Source organism: Rhinoraja longicauda, chromosome 19 (genome assembly GCF_053455715.1).
Source record: "Rhinoraja longicauda isolate Sanriku21f chromosome 19, sRhiLon1.1, whole genome shotgun sequence".
Taxonomy (NCBI): domain Eukaryota; kingdom Metazoa; phylum Chordata; class Chondrichthyes; order Rajiformes; family Arhynchobatidae; genus Rhinoraja; species Rhinoraja longicauda.
Genome location: NC_135971.1, coordinates 3764868 through 3786761, shown reverse-complemented (window position 1 = coordinate 3786761; position 21894 = coordinate 3764868). Strand labels below are relative to the sequence as shown.

The 21894-nt window shown below is 47.0% G+C and overlaps 1 protein-coding gene across 1 annotated transcript; it reads right to left on the bottom strand.

Moving 5' to 3' along the window:
- Window positions 1-10343: 10343 nt before the first annotated feature.
- Window positions 10344-20143, bottom strand: LOC144603017 (zinc-binding protein A33-like). Its single transcript, XM_078416141.1, has 6 exons — window positions 19731-20143; window positions 16836-16931; window positions 16512-16745; window positions 14634-14656; window positions 14432-14550; window positions 10344-11062 (listed from the first exon to the last, which is right to left on the bottom strand). The coding sequence occupies exons 1-6, from the start codon at window positions 20139-20141 to the stop codon at window positions 10530-10532; spliced, it is 1416 nt and encodes a 471-aa protein (XP_078272267.1). The 5' UTR covers window positions 20142-20143; the 3' UTR covers window positions 10344-10529.
- Between the last annotated feature and the right edge of the window lie 1751 nt (window positions 20144-21894).

Sequence of the window (21894 nt, the reverse complement as noted above, 5' to 3'; positions counted from 1 at the left end):
GCCTCCAACCACGACCCCTCCCCCTCACCCCCTCACCCCGCTACGCCCCGGTAACTGTCCAACAACCAATAAGAAAGGCAATGGGATGTTGCCTTCATTACGAAAGGATTTGAGTTGAGCAAGGAGGTCCTACTGCAGTTGTACAGGGCCCTGGCGAGACCACACCTGGAGGAGTATTGTGTGCAAGTTTGTTCTCCTAATTTGAGGAAGGACATTATTGCTATTGCCAGAGTGCAGCGTAGGTTCACCAGGTTAATTTCCGGGATGGCGGGACAGACGTATGATGAAAGACTGGGACTTATGATGAAAGACTGGGACTTCCGGTTGAACGAGCCACGAGATGGCAGATTAGGGTAAGAGCTCCCGACATTTTGAGTTAATATTTACCCACTACAACTCGAATATTTCCAAAACTTTTGTGGCAGTTTCGTAAATATTGTGGGTCAGGATTATGCCTAGAGGAAAGAGTAAAAAGTCGACGCAAATGGAGTTTTTCGACGGTGAGGGGGAGGGGGCTAGCCGAGCCTCCTCAGCTAGCAGTGCAAGGGAGGACGATGATAAGCAAATGCACCCAGATAAGGAACGAGAGAGAGCGGACCTCAGCCTCATATTGAAAGAGTTGAGAGAGTTTAGAAAGGACAATAGTGAGCAGCTGAATGGAATTTGGGAAGAAATTACTAAGACGAACACCAGAATCGGGGAGGCGGAAGAGAGGATTGACGCGGCTGAAAACAGGCTACAGGTGGCAGAGGACGTAGTGACGGAGCTGCTGCAACTCCAAATATACCTAGATGCCAAATTGACGGATATAGAGAGCCGCTCCAGACGTGAAAATATCCGAATTCATGGAGTTAAAGCGGGAGCAGAGGAGAACTCCCCGTCAATGGTGGATTTTGTGGAAAGTTTGTTGAGGGAAGGACTGGGGCTTCCGGCCGCCTTTAAACTACGGGTAGAGAGAGCGCACCGAGCTCTGATGTCAAAGCCACCCGGGGATGCCCGACCGAGGTCCATGGTGGCCAAGTTGTCAAGTTACAGGATGAAAGAGGAGCTGCTTAGACTGGCCTGGCAGAATAGAGGATTTCAATACCTCGAGAAGAGAGTTAACCTGGATCACGATTATGCGCCAGATGTGTTAAAAAAACGGAGGGAATACACCGAAGCGAAAAGAGTCCTGAAGGAGAAGAAAATCAGATTTCAAACTCCATTTCCGGCCAAGTTAAGAGTTTTCTACCAGGAGGGAACAGTGGTATATGGATCGGCGGAGGAGGCGACGGAGGATATGGCGAAGAGGGGACTCCCAGTGTCGGTCATCAAACACCCGGAGTCCCTTTTGGAGCGGATCCAGCATCTCACATGGCGTAGTGCCGGGAGACCGGGGAACCGGGAGAGAACGGTCAGGAAAGTGGATTTCAAGGAAAAGTTACAGGCTTTTAGACGCCAGGACTCGGGATAATGACTGAACCGAAAGGTTCGAACGGCAGAGGTGACCAAAGGAAGCGGGTGAGTCGAGTTTTGATGTTGGGGAGTTTCAGGACCCGTCTCCCATCGGAGGACAGACTTTAAGGCCTTGTTTTTACTCGTTACATTAAACGAGCATGGTATAGGCTATGAACACGGATATTACGTATATGTCGGGTGGACTCTTCTAACCGGGTAGCCGGATAGATGGACAGCTTTGGAACGGAAGAGCCACCGTTAGAAGACGGCCCTCTCCCACCTGTCAGGGGGAGAGGCAACACCTCAAAGCCCTCTCACCATCAGGGCTTTAATAGGGTCAAAATCAGGACCCCACAGTTGGAAGTCCGTTTATTTACTTTAGTGTTATTATTGTGTTTTTGTCCTGTAGTTGTTTTTTGGGGGCTGTTTCGTGTATGGATACTGGAGCTGGTATGGTTTATATACTTTTATTTCTTCTACTTATTGGACACTAAATGCAAGCAGTTAAAATAGTAACTTATAATGTGAATGGCCTTATCAATCCTATTAAGAGAAGCAAGATATTAACCAAAATAAAGAGAGATAGAGTCGAGGTGGCCTTTCTACAAGAAACACCTGTCTGAAACAGAGCATGCTAAACTAAAACGACTGGGCTTTAAACATCAGTACTCCTCATCATATAGTGCTGGTCATAGGAGGGGGGTGGCAATATTAATCTCTAGCAATATAAGTTTTGATCCCACCTTTGAAAAGAGAGATCCAGAGGGGAGATATATCTTCATGAGAGGTAATTTAGGCAGCTCATTGGTTACTCTGTTAAATATTTACGCTCCTCCCAACTCGGATTGGAAATTTTTTAAACAAGTGTTTGATTTGATAATATCTGAAACCCAGGGAGTATTAATCTGTGGGGGGGATCTTAATGTTAGATTAAATCCTAAACTGGACTCTTCGAATGTTCATATAGCTCAGCCGAAATTGATAAATAACAAAATTAATTTGGCAATGAAGGATATTGGATTAATTGATGTATGGAGAGAACTAAATTTGTCAAAACGAGACTACACATATTTTTCTAATCCACATTTGGCATATTCTCGGATTGATTATTTTCTTACCTTTGGAAAAGACCTTCATAGGGTTGTAAGCTGCGAGGTGGGGAGCATGGACCTTTCAGATCATAGTCCTGTGTATTTAAAACTACTTCTTGATCGGTATCAAAGAGACACTTTATGGAGATTAAATACATATGTACTGACTCATATGAAAGAACAGATTAAGAACGATATTACACAGTATCTGGAACTAAATGACAATGACGAAGTTTCACCTCTGATACTGTGGGATGCATGTAAAGCGGTGCTTCGGGGCAAGATAATAGGATACAGTGCTCACATAAAGAAAGCTAGACATGAAAAGTTAGAGCGGCTGCAAGTGGAACTGAAACAACTGGAACAAAACCAGAAGGATACAAATGATCAAAAAATCCGAGAACTACTTGTGAAGAAGAAGAATGAAATAAATGATATTTTTACAAAAGATATAGAAAAAAAGTTGATTTTTGTAAAACAGAAATATTATGATGGGGGAGGAAAAGCCAGTAAATTATTAGCCAATAAACTAAAAAAACAACAGGCAGAGAACACAATTCATAAAATAAAACACCCTGTAACTAATTTTACACACTATAAATTGAAGGAAATACAAAATTGTTTTGATATATATTTCAAAAGATTATATTTACAACCTCAAATCAGTGGGGAGAAAATGGAGGATTTCTTTAATGAGATTCATTTGCCAAAATTGACCAGTGAACAGAGTAAGTCCCTTGTAGCTGAAATAACAGAGAAATAAGTTAGGTCTGCTATAGTACATCTTAAACCAAATAAGGCCCCGGGCCCAGACGGGTTCCCTTCAGAATGGTACCGGGTAATGGTGGACTCATTGGTCCCTACGTTACAACGCACTTTCAATTGGGTTCTCAAAGAGAACGTAATACCCCCCTCCTGGAAGGAGGCAGTAATCTCATTGATTCCGAAAGAGGGAAAAGATAAATCTGTATGCAGTAATTTTAGGCCAGTGAGCGTACTCAATCAGGATTACAAAATCTTTACTCACATACTAGCCAAACGATTAGAGTGTTTGCTACCACAAATTATTAGCCTGGATCAGACAGGGTTTGTTCGAGGGAGACAAACCCAAGACAACATTAGAAGGACATTGCACATAATTGACCACATAACAAAATTTAACTTAGAAGCAGTCCTAGTGGGGTTAGATGCTGAAAAAGCTTTTGATTGTGTAAATTGGTCTTTTTTGCTTAGAGCTTTAGATAGATTTGGATTTCACAATACTTTTATTAAAATAATACAGGCTCTTTATGATAGCCCAAGTGCAAGAATTAAAATTAACGGAGTAGTTTCAAAACCATTTTTGCTAGAAAGAGGAACAAGACAGGGATGTCCAATCAGCCCCCTTTTATTTGCGGTTTTTATCGAACCTTTGAGTCAGTGGATTATCCAGAATAATAATATCAAAGGAATAGTAATGAAAGGAGGGGAACAAAAGATTTCTTTATTTACCGATGACGTATTGGTGTATTTGTCAGACCCTGAACAGTCTTTGTTACAGTTATTTTATGTTTTGGAACGATATGGATCCTTCTCTGGCTATAAGTTAAATGTTATCAAAACACAAATTCTTAGTTTCAAATATAACCCCTCAGTAAAAGTAAGGGAAAAGTTTAATTTGAGGTGGGATGCTGAATCCATGAGATATCTGGGAATAAACATTCCAATAGATCTGACTAAACTGCACTTGCTTAACTACCTCCCATTGAACAATAAGATCAGGGAAGACATTAGGAGGTGGGACCTAATACCTTATCTTAATTTTGGATCTCGTATTGAATCGGTCAAAATGGTTATGTTACCGAGGCTGTTGTATCTCTTTCAATCACTTCCACTAGATATATCAGACCAACAATTTCAAGAATGGGATAAACAAATCTCGAGGTATATTTGGCAGGGACAAAGACCAAGAATCAGATACCAGGGGTTACAACTGACCAAAAATAAAGGTGGGGTTGCACTCCCGTGCTTGAAAGACTATTATGCCGCTGCTCAGCTGAGAACATTAATTTATTGGTGCAACCCCGACTATTGTGCTAGATGGAAGGAGATTGAGATTGCTATAACAGAGGAATTTCCGATTCAGGCTGCAATCGGAGATAAGGAGTTAACAAATAAGTTAATTAATTTGGGAAACTCATGGATTCGATTATCACTTAAGGTATGGAATAAGGTCGTTACCCAAAATCATCCGAGGGATGCTGTGAAGGTTTTGAGATGGTGCACGTTTGATCCAGATTTTGTACCAAAAAGACAGGACACTAGTTTTAAAAGATGGAGTTCTCAAGGTTTGACATCATATTGCACATTTTTACATAAGGGGTCTATGAACAGCTTTGAGAATCTGAAGAGGCAATTTGGTTTGAATAATGATGATTTCTATAGATACCTTCAAATTCGCCATTATATAGATCAAATACAAAAGGAATGTGCAGAAGTAAAATGGGATAATATTTTGTTAAATGTATTTATTGATGCTTACCATGGAGGCTCAAAACAGAAAACCATCTCAAAATTATACAAGGGTTTACGGCAGAGAAAAGGCAACTCACTGTATGTAAAACAGAAATGGGAAAGGGAAGGTAATCTGGTTCTAAAGGAAGAAACCTGGGAGAGCTTATGTGAGATACAATGGAAAACTTCATGTTCAAATGTTTGGCGGGTGTTTTGCTGGAAAACCCTTATTAGGTTTTTTATTACACCAGTTCAAAAAAGGCATTACACAAATTCTTCTTCATGCTGGCGACAATGTGGGTGCCTTGAGGCAAACCATTTTCACATATTTTGGTCTTGTGTATCAGGGATCCCATTTTGGCAGGAGATTCATAAAGTTTTACAAAAAGTTTTTTATATGGATATTCCATTTAAATTTGAGTTTTTATATTTTGGTGCTTTACCAGTGCAAAAAGCTTCTATTAAAGATAAGTATCTTTTCCAGATCTTAAGTGCTGCCAGCAGGAAAGCTATTACTAGGAAGTGGTTGAAACCTGGAAAACCTAATGTGGATGACTGGATTAACATTGTATATGATATTTTTATAATGGAAAGGATAACTTTTGCTTTAAGATTGCAACAGGGAATATTTTTGAAAAGGTGGGAAAAATGGATGTTGTACATTATGCCCGTACGGCCATCATTTGTTTAAAGCGGATCTTTGTATCCTACTTCCGTGTCCTATCTCATTTTCCTTGATTTCATACCGCTCCAGAAGTAGTGATGAAATATTATAGAGGTATACCCCAAATGTTGGTTTTAGTTGTTTTTGTTTGTGTATGTAGTTAAGTTTTGGATATGATCAAATGTCCAGTAAGTCATTACCCATCCTTGTAGTGCTTCCAATACCTGTGGTATGATTTATTTTGGGATATGCAGCATTTGTTAACTACGGAGGGTTTAAGGTGAATGAGAATGTGTATCATTGTGGAATGTATGGAACTGGAAAATCAAAATCAAAATAGAATTATAAAAAAAAGAAAGACTGGGTCGGCTGGGCTTGTATTCGCTGGAATTTAGAAGAATGAGAGGGGATCTTGTAGAAACATATAAAATTCTTAGAGGATTGGACAGGGTAGATGCAGGAAAAATGTTCCCGATGTTGGAGGAGTCCAGAACCAGGGGTCAAAGTTTGAGAATAAGGGGTCGGCCATTTAGTACTGAGATGAGGAAAAACCTTTTCACCCAGAGAGTTGTGAATCTGTGGAATTCTCTGCCACAGAAGACAGTGGAGGCCAGTTCACTAGATGTTTTCAAGAGAGAGTTAGATTTAGCTCTTAGGGCTAAGGGAATTAAGGGATATGGGGGAAAATCCAGAGTACTGATTTTGGATGATCAGCCATGATCATATTGAATGGTGGTGCTGGCTCGAAGGGCCGAATGACCTACTCCTGCACCTATTTTCTATGTTTCTATAATCAAGCAATTATTTCTTCATTGTCGCGAAGTTTCGAGAGTTTTATTGTCATGTGTCTAGTGACGGAATAAATATTTGCAGCAGGCCAACAGATATGTTGATATATTACCCTGTAAAAAAACCCATAATAAACCATGATGTACTTACTTCTGTGTTTATCTTCTTCTTACCATCCGCCAAGAAGCAAATGGCCCTTCCTGATGGAGCAATGACTCATTTGTGACGTCTCCTAATTCCGTGAGCTGCCAATAGACAATAGGTCCCGGAGGAGTACATTCGGCCCTTCGAGCCAGCACCGCCATTCAATGTGATCATGGCTGATCATTCTCAATCAGTACCCTGTTCCTGCCTTCTCCCCATACCCCCTGACCACCCCATGCTATCCTCAAGAGCTCTATCTAGCTCGCTCTTGAATGCATTCAGAGAATTGGCCTCCACTGCCTTCTGAGGCAGAGAATTCCACAGATTCACAACTCTCTGACCGAAAAAGTTTTTCATCGTCTCAGTTCTAAATGGCCTACCCCTTATTCTTAAACTGTGGCCCCTAGTTCTGGACTCCCCCAACATTGGGAACATGTTTCCTGCCTCTAACGTGTCCAACCCCTTAATAATCTTATACGTTTCGATAAGATCTCCTCTCATCCTTCTAAATTCCAGTGTATACAAGCCTAGTCGCTCCAGTCTTTCAACATATGACAGTCCCGCCATTCCGGGAATTAACCTAGTAAACCTACGCTGCACGCCCTCAATAACAAGAATATCCTTCCTCAAATTTGCTGTTTTGCTGCCTTTGCCTCTCACACTGTGGTCCGCTCTCTACGTCGACACCAATCACAGATTGTGGGACCGCTTTGCGTTCTCTCCCGTCCGCTGCTCGCAGGAGACCCTGAGTCTCCGGCCGCCGCCACTGTGATTCCCCATCCCTCTCTCAGGCTGAATTCTACATTTAGTTTCCCGCACTTTCTCAGCCAACATCCCGAGGAACATCTGAACAGTCTATTGAACTGGACACGTTACTTCCTCTGGACTTTAACACTGACTTTGTGGCGACTCCCAAGGGTTGGGCCTTGTCACTATCGAACCCCTCGGCAGGGGAATGGACCAGTCCGTGGGGGCCATCAGCTACAGGGATAAAGGGCAGGGGTTTAGAAACATAGAAACATAGAAAATAGGTGCAGGAGTAGGCCATTCGGCCCTTCGAGCCTGCACCGCCATTCAATATGATCATGGCTGATCATTCAGCTCAGTATCCTGTACCTGCCTTCTCTCCATACCCCCTGATCCCTTTAGCCACAAGGGCCACATCTAACTCCCTCTTAAATATAGCCAATGAACTGGCCTCAACTACCTTCTGTGGCAGAGAATTCCACAGATTCACCACTCCCTGTGTGAAAAAAAACGTTCTCATCTCGGTCCTAAAAGACTTCCCCCTTATCCTTAAACTGTGACCCCCTTGTTGTGGACTTCCCCAACATCGGGAACAATCTTCCTGCATCGTTTAGGCGCGATCGTTCTCTTGCAGACCCGACTGGACAAGAGAACAAGACCTAATACAATACAATACAATACAATCTATCTTTATTGTCATTGTACAGGGGTACGACGAGATTGGGAATGCGTCTCCCATACGATGCAATAAATTAATTAGTTAATCAGTATTAATTTAAACAACCCAATGAAACAAATTAGAACAGTTTTAAAACAGAATAAAGTGCAAGTAGATCTGTGCCGGATCACTGTGTGATGTGACCATCCGGCTCAGCAGGACCGGTTCATAGCAGCTATGGCCCTGGGGATGAAGCTGTTCCTGAGTCTGGAGGTACGGACGTAGAAGGCCTTGTATCGTCTGCCCTATGGTCGAAGTTCGAACAGACTGTTGCAGGGGTGTGAGGTGTCTTTGTGGATGCTGGTGGCTTTTCTGAGGCATCGTGTGTTGTAGATGCCCTCCAAGGCTGGTAGCTGTGTTCCGATGGTCCCCGCCGAAACACTTCAATTCGGGCTCCCTGCCTTAATTTCGGGCTTATCGACGCGCCACATTGGTGACCCCGACGCTGCATTGGTGTCGTAATGGAGTCAAAACACAGAGCCGCCCCTCCGTCCGCCTCACAGGCCGACCAGGCCCTGTCTCTCGACGCGGTTTCCCGTCAAACTACCGACGTTCTGGACCGCCCGGCCTCCGGTCTGGTTTCAGCAGGTGGAGGCTCAATTTCAGCAGCTGGGCAACACGGTGGACGACACCCGCTATTTCTACCGCCGGCACTTGCATTCTGTGCCAGACGGCAAATATCCGGCCCCGCGTTCAGGAGTTCGGTCTACCCCGCCGGCGGTTCCACCTCCTGCATGTGGACATTGTGGGGCCTCTCCCGCCGTCCCGGGGCATCACCCACCTCCTCACGGTGGCCGGAGGCCATACCGCTGGCCGACACATCCACAGCTACATGCGCTCGTGTGTTATCCGCGCACTGGATTGCTCGTTTTGGGGTGCCGGTGGTCATCTCGTCAGACCGGGGGGGGGGGGGGGGGGCACAGTTCACCTCTGAGCTGTGGGCGGCCATGGCTCACCTGTTGGGCATGCGGCTGCACCACACCACGGCCTATCACCTGCAGGCAAACGGCCTGGTGGAGAGGTTCCCCCGGCAGCTGAAGGCGCGACTCTCCGGCCCGGACTGGATGGACGCACTGCCGTGGGTCTGGCTGGGCATCCGGAGGACCTGTCCTCATCTTCGGCGGAGCTCGTGTACGGATCGCCGCTCACGGTGCCCGGGGATTTCGTGCCCTCGGCGCCGGGGCAGCAGGGACCGCCCTCGTCCGCCCTACAGCGCCTTCGCGAGTTGGCAAGCTCGCACCCGTGCCGACATCCCGCTACGGGGCATTCCGCCCGCACGGGCTATCGGCCCTCCGGGTTTGCCCCTATGCTTTCCAGCGCCGTGACGCCCACCGGGCGCCGCTCCAGAGGCCGGATTGGGGCCCGTACCGGGTGCTGGGGCACGGGCAGACAACCTTTGTGCTGGGCATGGGGGGTTCGTGTCGACTGACCGTGTAAAGCGGGCACATTTGGACATTGACCAGCCTGGGCTGGTTCCCCAGCCTCGGCCGCTCACTCTTCGCGGCTCCCTCAACCTGTGCCTCCGCCGGCCGACAACCGTACGGTGCATTTCCTGCCTCCTGTTCTGTGGGGGGGGGCTCCCAATGGTCGGGCCATATCACTATCGAACACCTCGGTACGGGAACGGACCAGTCCGGGAGTGGCCCTTAGCTCCTCGCCTTCATTTCGGGCTTATCGACGCGCCACAACTTCAAATATTTTCTGTACCTTCCCATTGCCAGCGTTCATCTTTATTCTTCTCACTCCATGTAATTTCTCGCTCCGTTCGTCCTTCCTATTTACACCTCGAATGTATCGCAAAATGCTCCAGTAACTCAGCAGGTCAGGCAGCATCTCAGGAGAGAGGGAATGGGTGACGTTTCGGGTCGACACCCCTCTTCAGACTGAAGAAGGGTCTCGACCCGAATGGTCACCCATTCCTTCTCTCCTGAGATGCTGCCTGACCTGCTGAGTTACTCCAGCATTTTTTGATACCTTCGATTTGTACCAGCATCTGCAGTTATTTTCCTATTTACACCTGGTCAGTCGGACCTATACCGCCCTCTCCCGGATAAAATCAGCGCCACTTCATTATACCACAGACGGGCATTAGAATCAGGGGGAGCCCGGAGCTCAGGTCCCGCCGCCCGCGGCCGCTGCCGAACCCACGGGAAGGGCGATTGTTTCAATCTTTATATTTTCACAAAAGTAATTTCTGTTCCGTTGCCGGACGCGGTTAACGCGTTAAAATGAATGGATCGACAGCTCTGATTTCTGTAGCAGTTTATTTCTCTCTTCCCACATTTACATTCCCCCTGGTTTTATTTCCGCGCTCACTGGGGGTTTTTACGACGCGGAATTTGGGGATTAAATGGGAGCCGTTCAGCGCCGACCTGTTGTCCACTGGGTTTCTTCCCCACAGCCCCTGAGCCTCGCTCCTGACGCCGGTCCCGGGACCTGACCCCCTTCACACACCCGGAGCGGACCCGGAGCAGATTCTCAGCCACTGGTGTCCAACCCACGTCCAGAAAAAAGGATAAAGTTTCTCCGTGAATTTATTCCCAGTGAAGGTGTGGAGATGGGACTTGGTGTCCGCGTCGTAAAATGAAACTGTCCCGGACTCGTAACTGAGATAAACTCCCACCCTCCCGGGGATGGGCCGGGCGGGGAGACGGGATGGAGGAGAGGTGCCTACGTTAACGTCATTACCATCTCGCCTGATGCTCCAGACTCCAGTCTCTGGGGTCAGGACGCCCGCACCCTTCCTGTCTACAGACTCTGCGGCGACTCCCAGACTCCAGCCCTGATTTGCCTCGATCCCCACCTCCCAGTAATATCGCCCCGATGTGAATCCTTCCGATCCCAGGACGCACATATTTTGCATAAACCTCTTCCTGGTGTCAGGGAGATTTCGCCAGCCACCGTCATATTGCATGCTCTTGCGATCATCAGACACTTGGAGATACCCATGCGCTGTTTCCACATCCAGCGTGACGGAGACTGGGGGGGAGAAACAGAGAATCAGAGAGTCCCCGGGGGTCGGGGGGAGACTCGCCTCGGGCACAAACGGTCGGCCAACTGAAAGATTGCGCAGGGCTTTAACGTCGAGTGGAGAAGAAAGCCCTTTTCCGACGTGGTGGAGTTGCATTTGTGCAGAGGTGAGAGAAGACGATGGGGACAGCGAGATGTGGTGACGCCCTCAGAGCAACAGAGCCCGGTTCTTGGTTCTTTGTTCCTCCGAAATATTCCAAACGGAATTTACACTGGAGGTGGCGGGGTATGGACTTAAGCAAGAAGGGCTTCTTGGAGAAGAAGTGCTGCCTTAAATTTAGTTGTGTCTCGTTGAGTAACTACAGTAGGGTGAAGACTATTCCATGCTTTAATTGTGCGAGGGAAGAATGAATTGCTATACTCATCTGTCTTGGTAACTGGTATCTCAAATTGAAGAAAGCCAATGGAATGTTGGCCTTCATAATGTTGGCATTCCCAATCTCGTTGTACCCCTGGGTACAATGACAATAAAGATATATTGTATTGTATTGTATTGTATAACAAGGGGAGTTAAGTATAGGAGAAAAGAGGTCCTCCTGCAGTTGTACAGGGCCCTCGTGAGACCGCACCTGGAGTACTGTGTGCAGGGAATTCCACAGATTCACAACTCTCTGACTGAAAAGGTTTTTCCTCATCTCCGTTCTAAATGACCTACCCCTTATTCTTAAACTGTGGCCCCTGGTTCTGGACTCCCCCAACATTGGGAACATGTTTCCTGCCTCTAATGTGTCCAACCCCTTAATAATATTAAACGTTTCGATAAGATTCCCTCTCATCCTTCTAAATTCCAGTGTATACAAGCCTAGTCGCTCCAGTCTTTCAACATATGACAGTCCCGCCATTCCGGGAATTAACCTAGTAAACCTACGCTGCACGCCCTCAATAGCAAGAACATCTATCCTCAAATTTGGAGACCAAAACTGCACACAGTACTACAGGTGCATGTCTCACTAGGGCCCTGTGCAACTGCAGAAGGACCTCTTTGCTCCTATACTCAACTCCTCTTGTTATGAAGGCCAACATTCCATTGGCTTTCTTCACTGCCTGCTGTACCTGCATGCTTCCTTTCAGTGACTGATGCACTAGGACACCCAGATATCGTTATACATCCCCTTTTCCTAACTCAGATTCCTATTAAGTCCTTCCCCCCTCATCTTAACCCGATGTCCTCTGGTTGCCGATTCACTCACTTTGTCTGTTGTTAGACATGTTTCAAAAATGCAGTCAATGCTGCCGCAATCTCTTCGCTTGCCTCGCCCAATATCCTGGATATGTTGCAACAGACATGGCGAAATACCACTTGGGCATCTTACAACTCAGCGGTATGAATATTAATCTCAATAACTTCAAGTAACCCTTGCGTAGGAAGGAACTGCAGATGCTGGTTTAAACCGACGATAGACAGAAAATATTGGATTAACTCAGTGAGACTGGCAGCCTCTATGGATAGAAGAAATGGGTGAGGATTCGGGTCAAGACCCTTCTTGAGACTGAAGTCAGGGGAGAAGGAGATACAGATATAAGGTTGTGTAAGGTGTGAAAACGAGACAAAGGGGGTGGAGATCAAGGAATATGTGGAATCAAAGCAAACAGAGACAAAATGTAATCGGAGACAGTCAGACTGGTTGGAGAACTGGGAAGGGGTAGGGATGGAGAGAGGGGGAAAGCAAGGGTTACTTGAATTTAGCGAAGTCAATATTCATACCGCTGGGGTATGAAATAGGATGTGCTGTTTCTCCAAACCCTCACTCTGACAGTGGAGGAGGCCCAGGACAGAATGGTCAGAGTAGGAATGGGAGGGGGAGCTAAAGTGTTTAGCAACTGGGAGATCAGGTAGGCTGAGGCGGACTGAAGAAGGGTCTCGACCCGAAACGTCAGACATTCCTTCTGTCCAGTGATGCTGCCTGTCCCGCTGAGTTACTCCAGCATTGTGTGTATATCTTCGGTTTAAAACAGCATCTGTAGTTCCTTCCTCCACATCAGTTTAGATATTGAACCTTTATTACCACCGTACTCTATCCGTACTCTATTGCCTCGTCAGTCTAGGATAATCTCTCTCAGTGCAGTTGCGACATTTTCAATGATCAGTGGCACAGTTCGACCACATCTTTAACATCCCTCCCTATCACATCGGAAACACCTGGATCCTGATTCGTTGAGCTATCTGTCCTTCGCCTCTTATCAACCACATCTTTGCAATGCCTTCAACATCAGAGATCCCTTTAGTAATCGTGACCATACATTCACCAGCTTCACTGCATTGAAATCAGTAGCTTTTAGCACATCAACTCCATTGTGTTCATGAAACCGGCCTTGCGTGTCCGTACTTTCAAATGCATTTGATCTACTCTCCACATTGTCCTCAATCTCCCCCTTGCTGACCTACAAGGTTCCTTGGCGAGTACGGCTGAAGACAATTCGAAAGTGTGTTATACATACGTTGAATCAAGAGGGTATCAATGGAGAGAGGGTAACACCTGTTGGACAAAGGAAGTAATTCGTGTCTGAAGTGCCTCACCAGTCCGGTATTAAAGGTATCACAAAATGCTGGAGTAACTCAGCGGGTCAGGCAGCATCTCTGGAGAGAAGGAATGGGTGACGTTTCGGGTCGAGACCCTTCTTCAGACAAATGATTCCTTTCCCCTGCAACCGCAGGAGATGCAACACCTGTCCGTTTACCTCCCCCCTCAACTCCATCCAAGGACCCAAACAGTTTTTCCAGGTGAGACAGAGGTTCACCTGCACCTCCTCCAATCTCATCTATTGTATCCGCTGCTCTAGATGTCAACTTCTTTACATCGGCGAAACCAAACGCAGGCTCGGCAATCGTTTCGCTCAACATCTTCGCTCAGTCCGCCATAACCAACCTGATCTCCCGGTGGCTGAGCACTTCAACACCCCCTCCCACTCCCAGTCTGACCTTTCTGTCATGGGCCTCCTCCAGTGCCGTAGTGAGGCCCACCGGAAATTGGAGGAACAGCACCTCATATTTCGCATGGGCAGCTTGCAGCCCAGCGGTATGAACATTGACTTCTCCAACTTTAGACAGTTCCTCTGTCCCTCTCTTCCCCTCCCCAGTTCTCCCTCTAACTTCCTGTCTCCACCTTTATCCTTCCTTTGTCCCGCCCCCCTGACATCAGTCTGAAGAAGGGTCTTGACCCGAAACGTTACCCATTCCTTCTCTCCTGAGATGCTGCCTGACCCGCTGAGTTACTCCTGCATTTTGTGAATAAATACCTTCGATTCCGGTAGTAAATAGACCCTTTACATATAACTGATACTTCAATATCTCCAATGGTTTTTTTTTTTAGGTTTTACCTCTTGTAATGCCATCGGGCACTTCCGTGAACACCGTGTTCAACAAAAATGGGTGATCGAACTTTTCAACGGCCAGGGCACCCTCTGCTACTGACAGCGTCAGGGCTTCATCACTCACCCTGCATTAATTAAACAACTAGTTAGAAGACCAACGTCTAACGTTTCCTGAGTTATATTACAAAAACAACACAGCGAGCCTCACCTCCTCTTCCGAAGAGTTTCCTCCTGAAATGCATAACAACAGAAAGACCAATTAATTTCCACATCGTGACAGCAGGAAGTTCAGCCAAATTGTTACAATTTGCCAACAGATCCTGGCTTCCACTGCTGGTGTAGCTTCTCGACCCAGAACATCTACCAACCTTTACCCCCACCTCTGTGTATTCACTGGAGTTTAGAAGAATGAGAGGGGATCTTATAGAAACATGTAAAATTATAAAAGGACTCAACAAGCTAGATGCAGGAAAAATGTTCCCAATGTTGGGCGAGTCCAGAACCAGGGGCCACAGTCTCAGAATAAAGGGGAGGCCATTTAATACTGAGGTGAGAAGCAACTTTTTCACCCAGAGAGTTGTGAATTTGTGGAATTCTCTGCTTTTGCGGTTGCAGCTCCTAGACTATGGAACAGCATCCCTCTCCCCATCAGAACTGCCCCCTCCATCAACTCCTTTAAGTCCAGGCTCAAAACCTATTTCTACTGCCTAGCGTTTGAGGCCCTCTGAGGGGATGCTGTGAACTGTTTATGTATGTGCTGCTATGTTTGTGTGCCATTGTATGTTCGTTTCTTAGTACCTCAACTGATGTGCGGCACTTTGGTCAATGTGGGTTGTTTTTAAATGTGCTATACAAATAAAATTGAATTGACTTGACTTGATCGAGGGCAGTGGAAGCCAAATCACTGGATGCATTTAAGAGAGAGTTTGATAGAGCTCTGGGAGCTAGTGGAATCAAGGGATATGGGGAGAAGGTAGGCACGGGTTATTGATTGTGGACGATCAGCCATGATCACAATGAATGGCGGTGCTGGCTCGAAAGGCTGAATGGCCTCCTCCTGCACCTATTTTCCATGTTTCTATGCTTGCAAAAGTTATTTCGCCAGCATGTGAGGAGATATTACGTGAGTCTGCGTGAGAATTAGACCCAGTTAACATGGAAAGATATTACTAGCTCAGTGTCATAACTGCTGATCCAGAGTAGAGTGCAGCTGTGCTTGTGTAAGGAAAGCAGTAACTATGGCCCTGCAACAAATGCACCATTTATTCAGAGACACAAGACATGGCGGATTCGGGAGCAGGCATGTACCGATGATGCTTCGGTACCGGAGCCTTCTTGTGTCTTGTGGAGTAGAGGGGGTAGAGCTGGTAAAGAGGGGCAAGGAGAAGGACTCAGGGCAAGTATTGGCAATTGACAGGTGGATTCGGCTAAGGAAGGACGTTGATGAGATGGGCGGAGATATCCACCGCCGATGCAGATAGGGACAAAGATGGCCTCAGGATTGGAATATGTTCAGGATGAAAGATGGTGAATGGAACAAAATGCTTGTCAAAATGTACCGTTGGAATCACTCCCATTCTTGACTGAAATGGCACAGAGGCTTAGGGTGGGTAATGACTGTATCAAGGGAACATTGAAAATATGGTCAGAAGTACAAAATAAATTAAAACTGTCGAATTCCATTTGTACGGCCACTAAAATAGTGATAAACCCAGATTTTTTACCTTCTACTATGGACTCAGGGTATAACAATTGGTCAAACAAGGGGTTAATATATATCGCACAAGTGTTTAATGGACAGATCACGAAGTCATTCGAACAACTTGCACAGGAATTTAATCTACCAGCTCATGACTTTTTATAAATTCCTACAACTACGACATTACCTTCAGAAACATAAGGAATGGGAGAATATTTGTAAAAAAACATCCAAATTAGAGGAACTGTTAAGTATAAGAAAATAACTGCAGATGCCGGTACAAATTGAAGGTATTTATTCACAAAATGCTGGAGTAACTCAGCAGGTCTGAAGAAGGGTCTCGACCCGAAACTTACTCTAAACCAAACTGAAAATGTAACCCCTTACCTTCAGAAACATCAAACTGTCCGTTAGGTTCAGCTGATCCTGTAGCTTCAAGCATTTCTCTGGCATAGAGTTTATCTCCTCTTGAATCGCTCGGAGATTCTTTTCCATTGGATTTAGAACGCTGTTCTCTTCTTCCAGAAGATCCTTGAGAAAGAGCAGCTCTTTCTCATTGAGAATCTGGCGCAGTTCAGCAAATACCGATGTGATGTAGGTCACCAGGTTCTGATACTGTTCCTGTCAAATGAAAGGTGAAGGTCAATATTATCGAGCCTGGAATCTAAGACAAATAGCACAAGATCAGAGAAGGGAAACTGGAAACCTTACCTGGACTCCAGAAATCTTCTCTTTCTGTTGCTGCTCCATTTCCTCCATCGCTGATTTATTTTTTGTGAGAGTTTCCAAAGATGTTTTAATCTTCTCCTGGGATTGAGGTTCAGATTCAGTCAGTAAAAGAATTAGACCAGACGGAAACAATGAACTGCAGACACGGAACTGTACATGAACGTTTACAAAAAGACACAGACTGCTGGGGAATTTGGCGGGTCAGGAAGCGTATCGGTGGAGAGCTGTAGGCGACATTTTGGGTCAGAATCTTTCTTTGGACTGATTGGAGTCGGTGGGAAAGATGGGCCAGGAATACATCTGCCAGGTGATAGGTGGATACAAATGAAGGAGGGAGGGGTAGGGGTTTGGCAGCAGGTTGGTCAAAGGCCATACATGAAAAGACAAAAATAAGGGAAGTAAGGAGTAAGGAAACAAGAGGTGCGAATTGTAAAGCCAGAGGAAAGAATATAGATGGGGAGGGGTTGGGGATGGGAAGGAGGAAATGGTTGCACTGCCAGGTGTGGCATCTCTATACTAAAACCCTCGTTTGTTTGTTTGTTTGTTCCTGAACTACAGCCAAAGCGGAACACGATAGCGCGACAATTTTAGGCCCATCTTACTCAACGTCGTCCCTTTGGTGCTAATGGAAGAAGTTTCATTGAAATCGGTGTTATATTTTTAAAGTTATTCACATTTTAAAGTTTAAATCTATCTCCGAGGGAGGGAGGGCGGGTGGAGGGAGGGAGAAGGATGGAGGATAAGGGGGATGCAGTGGGGGAGGGGAAGAGGGGAGGGAAAGAGGGGAGGGGAAGGGGGAGGGGAAGGGGGAAGGAGGGAGAGGAAGGGGGAAGGGAAGGGGAAGGGGACGGAGAAGGGAAGGGAGGAGGGGGTGTGTAGGGGAGGGGGATGCAAGGTGGGGGAGGGAGGGGTGTGGGGGAAGGGAGGAGGGAGGGAGGGGGGAGAGGAGAGGGAGAAGGGGGCGAGGGATGGAGGAGAGGGTGCTGCACCAATGCAGGAGAGGTTTGGGCCCAGTAACTTGGTCTAGACAGGCAAGGCAAGGCAAGTTTATTTATATCGCACATTTCATACAGCAATGGCAATTCAAAGTGAGAATAAAAATACAGAACAAGGAGAAAAGGTAGGAAAATACAAATAATAAGAGTAATAAGATAAATAAAAAAGTTATAAGTAAGATTATTAGAGGAATGATTAATAGAGTAATAGTTGGGAATTAAAGTGTTGTGGGTGGTGTGGGAGTGTTATGTATGCATGTAGTTTGGTTACCTACAAACTGTAAATGTTAATGTTTATGCTGAAGGAATTACACGAGAAATTCCGAGCTTCACAAGCGGAATTTGAGGCGCTATTCCTTCAGTTTGCAATCAAGCAAACCACAAGCCCAGGCCAGAAAAGTCAGCGTAGGAATGCAAAGGAGAGTTGAACTGGTTAGCAACCGGTAGATCCATCGGGGCTTGGCAGGGGTACTCGCGGAAACGGTGGCTCAATCTACCCTCTCGCCTCGCCGGTGTAATGGAGGCCTCGCCGGGAACACGGGATGCAGTGGGTGAGGGTCACAGGTGGTGCACGAAAACCCCCCCCTCTCTCTCTCTCTCTCTCACTGTCAGGGGTCCCTTGATGGATGTAAGACAGACAGAAAGCAAAGAGTGGGGATAAATGGTTCCCTTTCAGAATGGCAGGCAGTGACTAGTGGGGTACCGCAAGGCTCGGTGCTGGGACTGCAGCTATTTGCAATATACATTAATGACTTGGATGAAGGGATTAAAAGTACCATTAGCAAATTTGCAGATGATATAAAGCTGGGTGGTAGTGTGAACTGTGAGGAAGATGCTATGAGGTTGCAGGGTGACTTGGACAGGTTGTGTGAGTGGGCGGATGCATGGCAGATGCAGTTTAATGTGAATAAGTGTGAGGTTATCCACTTTGGTGGTAAGAATAGGAAGGCAGAGTATTATCTGAATGGTGTCAAGTTAGGAACAGGGGACGTACAACGAGATCTGGGTGTCCTAGTACGTCAGTCACTGAAAGGAAGCAAGCAGGTGCAGCAGGCAGTGAAGAAAGCCAATGGAATGTTGGCCTTCATAACAAGAGGAGTTGAGTATAGGAGCAAAGAGGTCCTTCTGCAGTTGTACAGGGCCCTGGTGAGACCGCACCTGGAGTACTGTGTGCAGTTTTGGTCTCCAAATTTGAGGAAGGATATTCTTGCTATTGAGGGCGTGCAGCGTAGGTTTACTAGGTTAATTCACGGAATGGCGGGACTATCATATGTTCAAAGACTGGAGCGACTAGGCTTGTATACACTGGAATTTAGAAGGATGAGAGGAGATCTTATCGAAACGTATAAGATTATTAAGGGGTTAGACACGTTAGAGGCAGGAAACATGTTCCCAATGTTGGGGGAGTCCAGAACAAGGGGCCACAGTTTAAGAATAAGAGGTAGGCCGTTTAGAACTGAAATGAGGAAAAACTTTTTCAGTCAGAGAGTTGTGAATCTGTGGAATTCTCTGCCTCAGAAGGCAGTGGAGGCCAATTCTCTGAATGCATTCAAGAGAGAGCTGGATAGAGCTCTTAATGATAGCGGAGTCAGGGGGTATGGGGAGAAGGCAGGAACGGGGTACTGATTGAGAATGATCAGCCATGATCACATTGAATGGCGGTGCTGGCTCGAAGGGCCGAATGGCCTCCTCCTGCACCTATTGTCTATCGTAAGGGAGAAGGTATAGCCACAGGTGTCTCATGTCTTACTGTAGGTGGGGCGGGTACCTGGGGAAGGGGTGGTTCGTGTGGGAAACTGAGTGCAAAACAGCAGTCGCCGAGGGTGCGGTCTCTGCGAAAGGCGAAAATGGAAAATCCCCAGATGCTCTTTGCTTTTTTTACCTTGAAGATTTTAACTGCTTCTTTAATCGGCATGAAGAGGTGCTCTCTGTGTTCCCGCGCGTCTCGGCAGATCAGGCAGATTAGTTGTTTGTCTGTTTCGCAAAACAGCTTCAGTTCTTCCTGGTGTTCCTCGCAGTGAAGTTTACTTTTCTTGCTTTCCGTTTTCGGGCTGAGTGTTCGAGCTTTCTCGGTGATACTCACCAGGGCCCGATTCACCCTGAGGCTGCGGTCTGCAAACTCCTCTCTGCACTCCGGGCAGGAGTTTCTCCCCTCCCTGTCCCAACTCTGCGTGATGCAGGAGCGGCAGAAGTTGTGCCCGCACTCCAGTGACACCGGATGGGTGAACAAATCCAGGCAGATGGGACAAACCACGTCCTCGGTCCAACACTCGGACTGAGCCATCGAAGCCATTTTCAATTCACACAACTTCCTGGTTCACGCCGAGCCCTGGAGTATCGCGAGTGTTCAAATGTGCGCTGGCAGCAAAGGCTGAACAATACTAATAAACAACACCAAGTCAAGTCAAGTCAAGTTTATTTGTCACATACACATACAAGATGTGCAGTGACATGAAAGTGGCAACGCCTGCGGATTGTGCAAAACAAAATTACAATTACGGCATAAAAATTAAAATTAATACAGAAAAAAAATTAGTCCCTGGAGATATAATAGTTAACAGCCCTGATGGCCTGTGGGAAGAAACTTCGTCGCATCTGAAGAAGCCTGAAGAAGGGTCTCGACCCGAAACGTCACCCATTCCTTCTCGCCAGAGATGCTGCCTGGCCCGTTGAGTTACTCCAGCATTTTGTGTCCACTAGCATCTCATATTTCGCTTGGGCAGCTTGCAGCCCAGTACTATGAATATTGATTTCTGTAATTTCCAGTAACTCCAGCATTCCCTCTCTCCCTCTATCTCCCCCACTCAAGTTGCACTAGCTTCTCGTTTTCACTCAACAAACAGTTTTCTTTATAATCATTATGTTGTGGGCGGGGCCCAGGAGCGTTTGGAGCAGCGTATGGGCGGGGCCCTGGAGCGGTTGGAGCAGCGTGTGGGCGGGGCCCAGGAGCGGTTGGAGCAGCGTGTGGGCGGGGCCCAGGAGCGGTTGGAGCAGCGTGTGGGCGGGGCCCAGGAACGGTCGGTGCAGCGTGTGGGCGGGGCCCAGGAGCGGTTGGTGCAGCGTGTGGGCGGGGCCCAATAGCGGTTGGTGCAGCATGTGGGCGGGGCCCAGGAGCGGTTTGAGCAGCGTGTGGGCGGGGCCCAGGGGCGGTTGGTGCAGCGTGTGGGCGGGGCCCAGGAGCGGTTGGAGCGGTTGGAGCAGCGTGTGGGCGGGGCCCAGAAGCGGTTGGGGAGCGGTTGGTGCAGCGTTGGTTTAAAAACGTTCCCTCACACTTCAAAATAAGTGGTCTGGAGGAAGCCGCTGATTGGTGGAAGCGGACTAGAGCTGATTGGGCGTAACCCCAGGGTTGTATTTCTGCTTTTTGTTCGCACTTTTAGTTAAGGGTTCAGTGAGGCGGCACGGTAGCGCAGGGCGGCACGGTAGCGCAGCGGTAGAGTTGCTGCTTTAAAGCGAATGCAGCGCCGGAGACTCGGGTTCGATCCTGACTACGGGTGCTGCACTGCAAGGAGTTTGTACGTTCTCCCCGTGACCTGCGTGGGTTTTCTCCGAGATCTTCGGTTTCCTCCCACACTCCAAAGACGTACAGGTATGTAGGTTAATTGGCTGGGTAAATGTAAAAATTGTCCCTAGTGGGTGTAGGATAGTGTTAATGTACGGGGATTGCTGGGCCTGTTTCCGGCTGTATATATATGATATGATATGAGTTCAGGGTTCAGTGAGTTCAGGGTTCAGTGAGTTCAGGGTTCAGTGAGTTCAGGGTTCAGTGAGTTACGGGTTCCGGTGAGTTACGGTTTCGGTGAGTTAAGGGTTCAGTGAGCTCAGGGTTCAGTGAGTTCAGGGTTCAGTGCTTTTTAGTAAAGGTACAGTTTAAAGGATTAAGAGGGATTTGATTTAATTTGAGGGTAAGACATGTCAGGTGAGATCGGCCCCGTGGAATGATCATCCTGCAACATGTGGGAGATCAGGGATATTGTCGGTGTCCCTGATGACTACGTGTGCAGGAAGTGTGTCCAGCTGCAGCTCCTGGCAAACCGCATTGAACGGTT

Bases quoted from the DNA above. Each gene is read 5' to 3' on its own strand.
- LOC144603017 (XM_078416141.1), bottom strand. From the start codon at position 20,141: ATGGCTTCGATGGCTCAGTCCGAGTGTTGGACCGAGGACGTGGTTTGT. The intron at 16,932-19,730 runs GTAAAAAAAGCA...CCTCAATCCCAG, and splicing joins AAGCAGTTAAAATCTTCAAG to GAGAAGATTAAAACATCTTT. The intron at 14,657-16,511 runs GTAAGGGGTTAC...TATGCATTTCAG, and splicing joins ACAGTTTGATGTTTCTGAAG to GAGGAAACTCTTCGGAAGAG.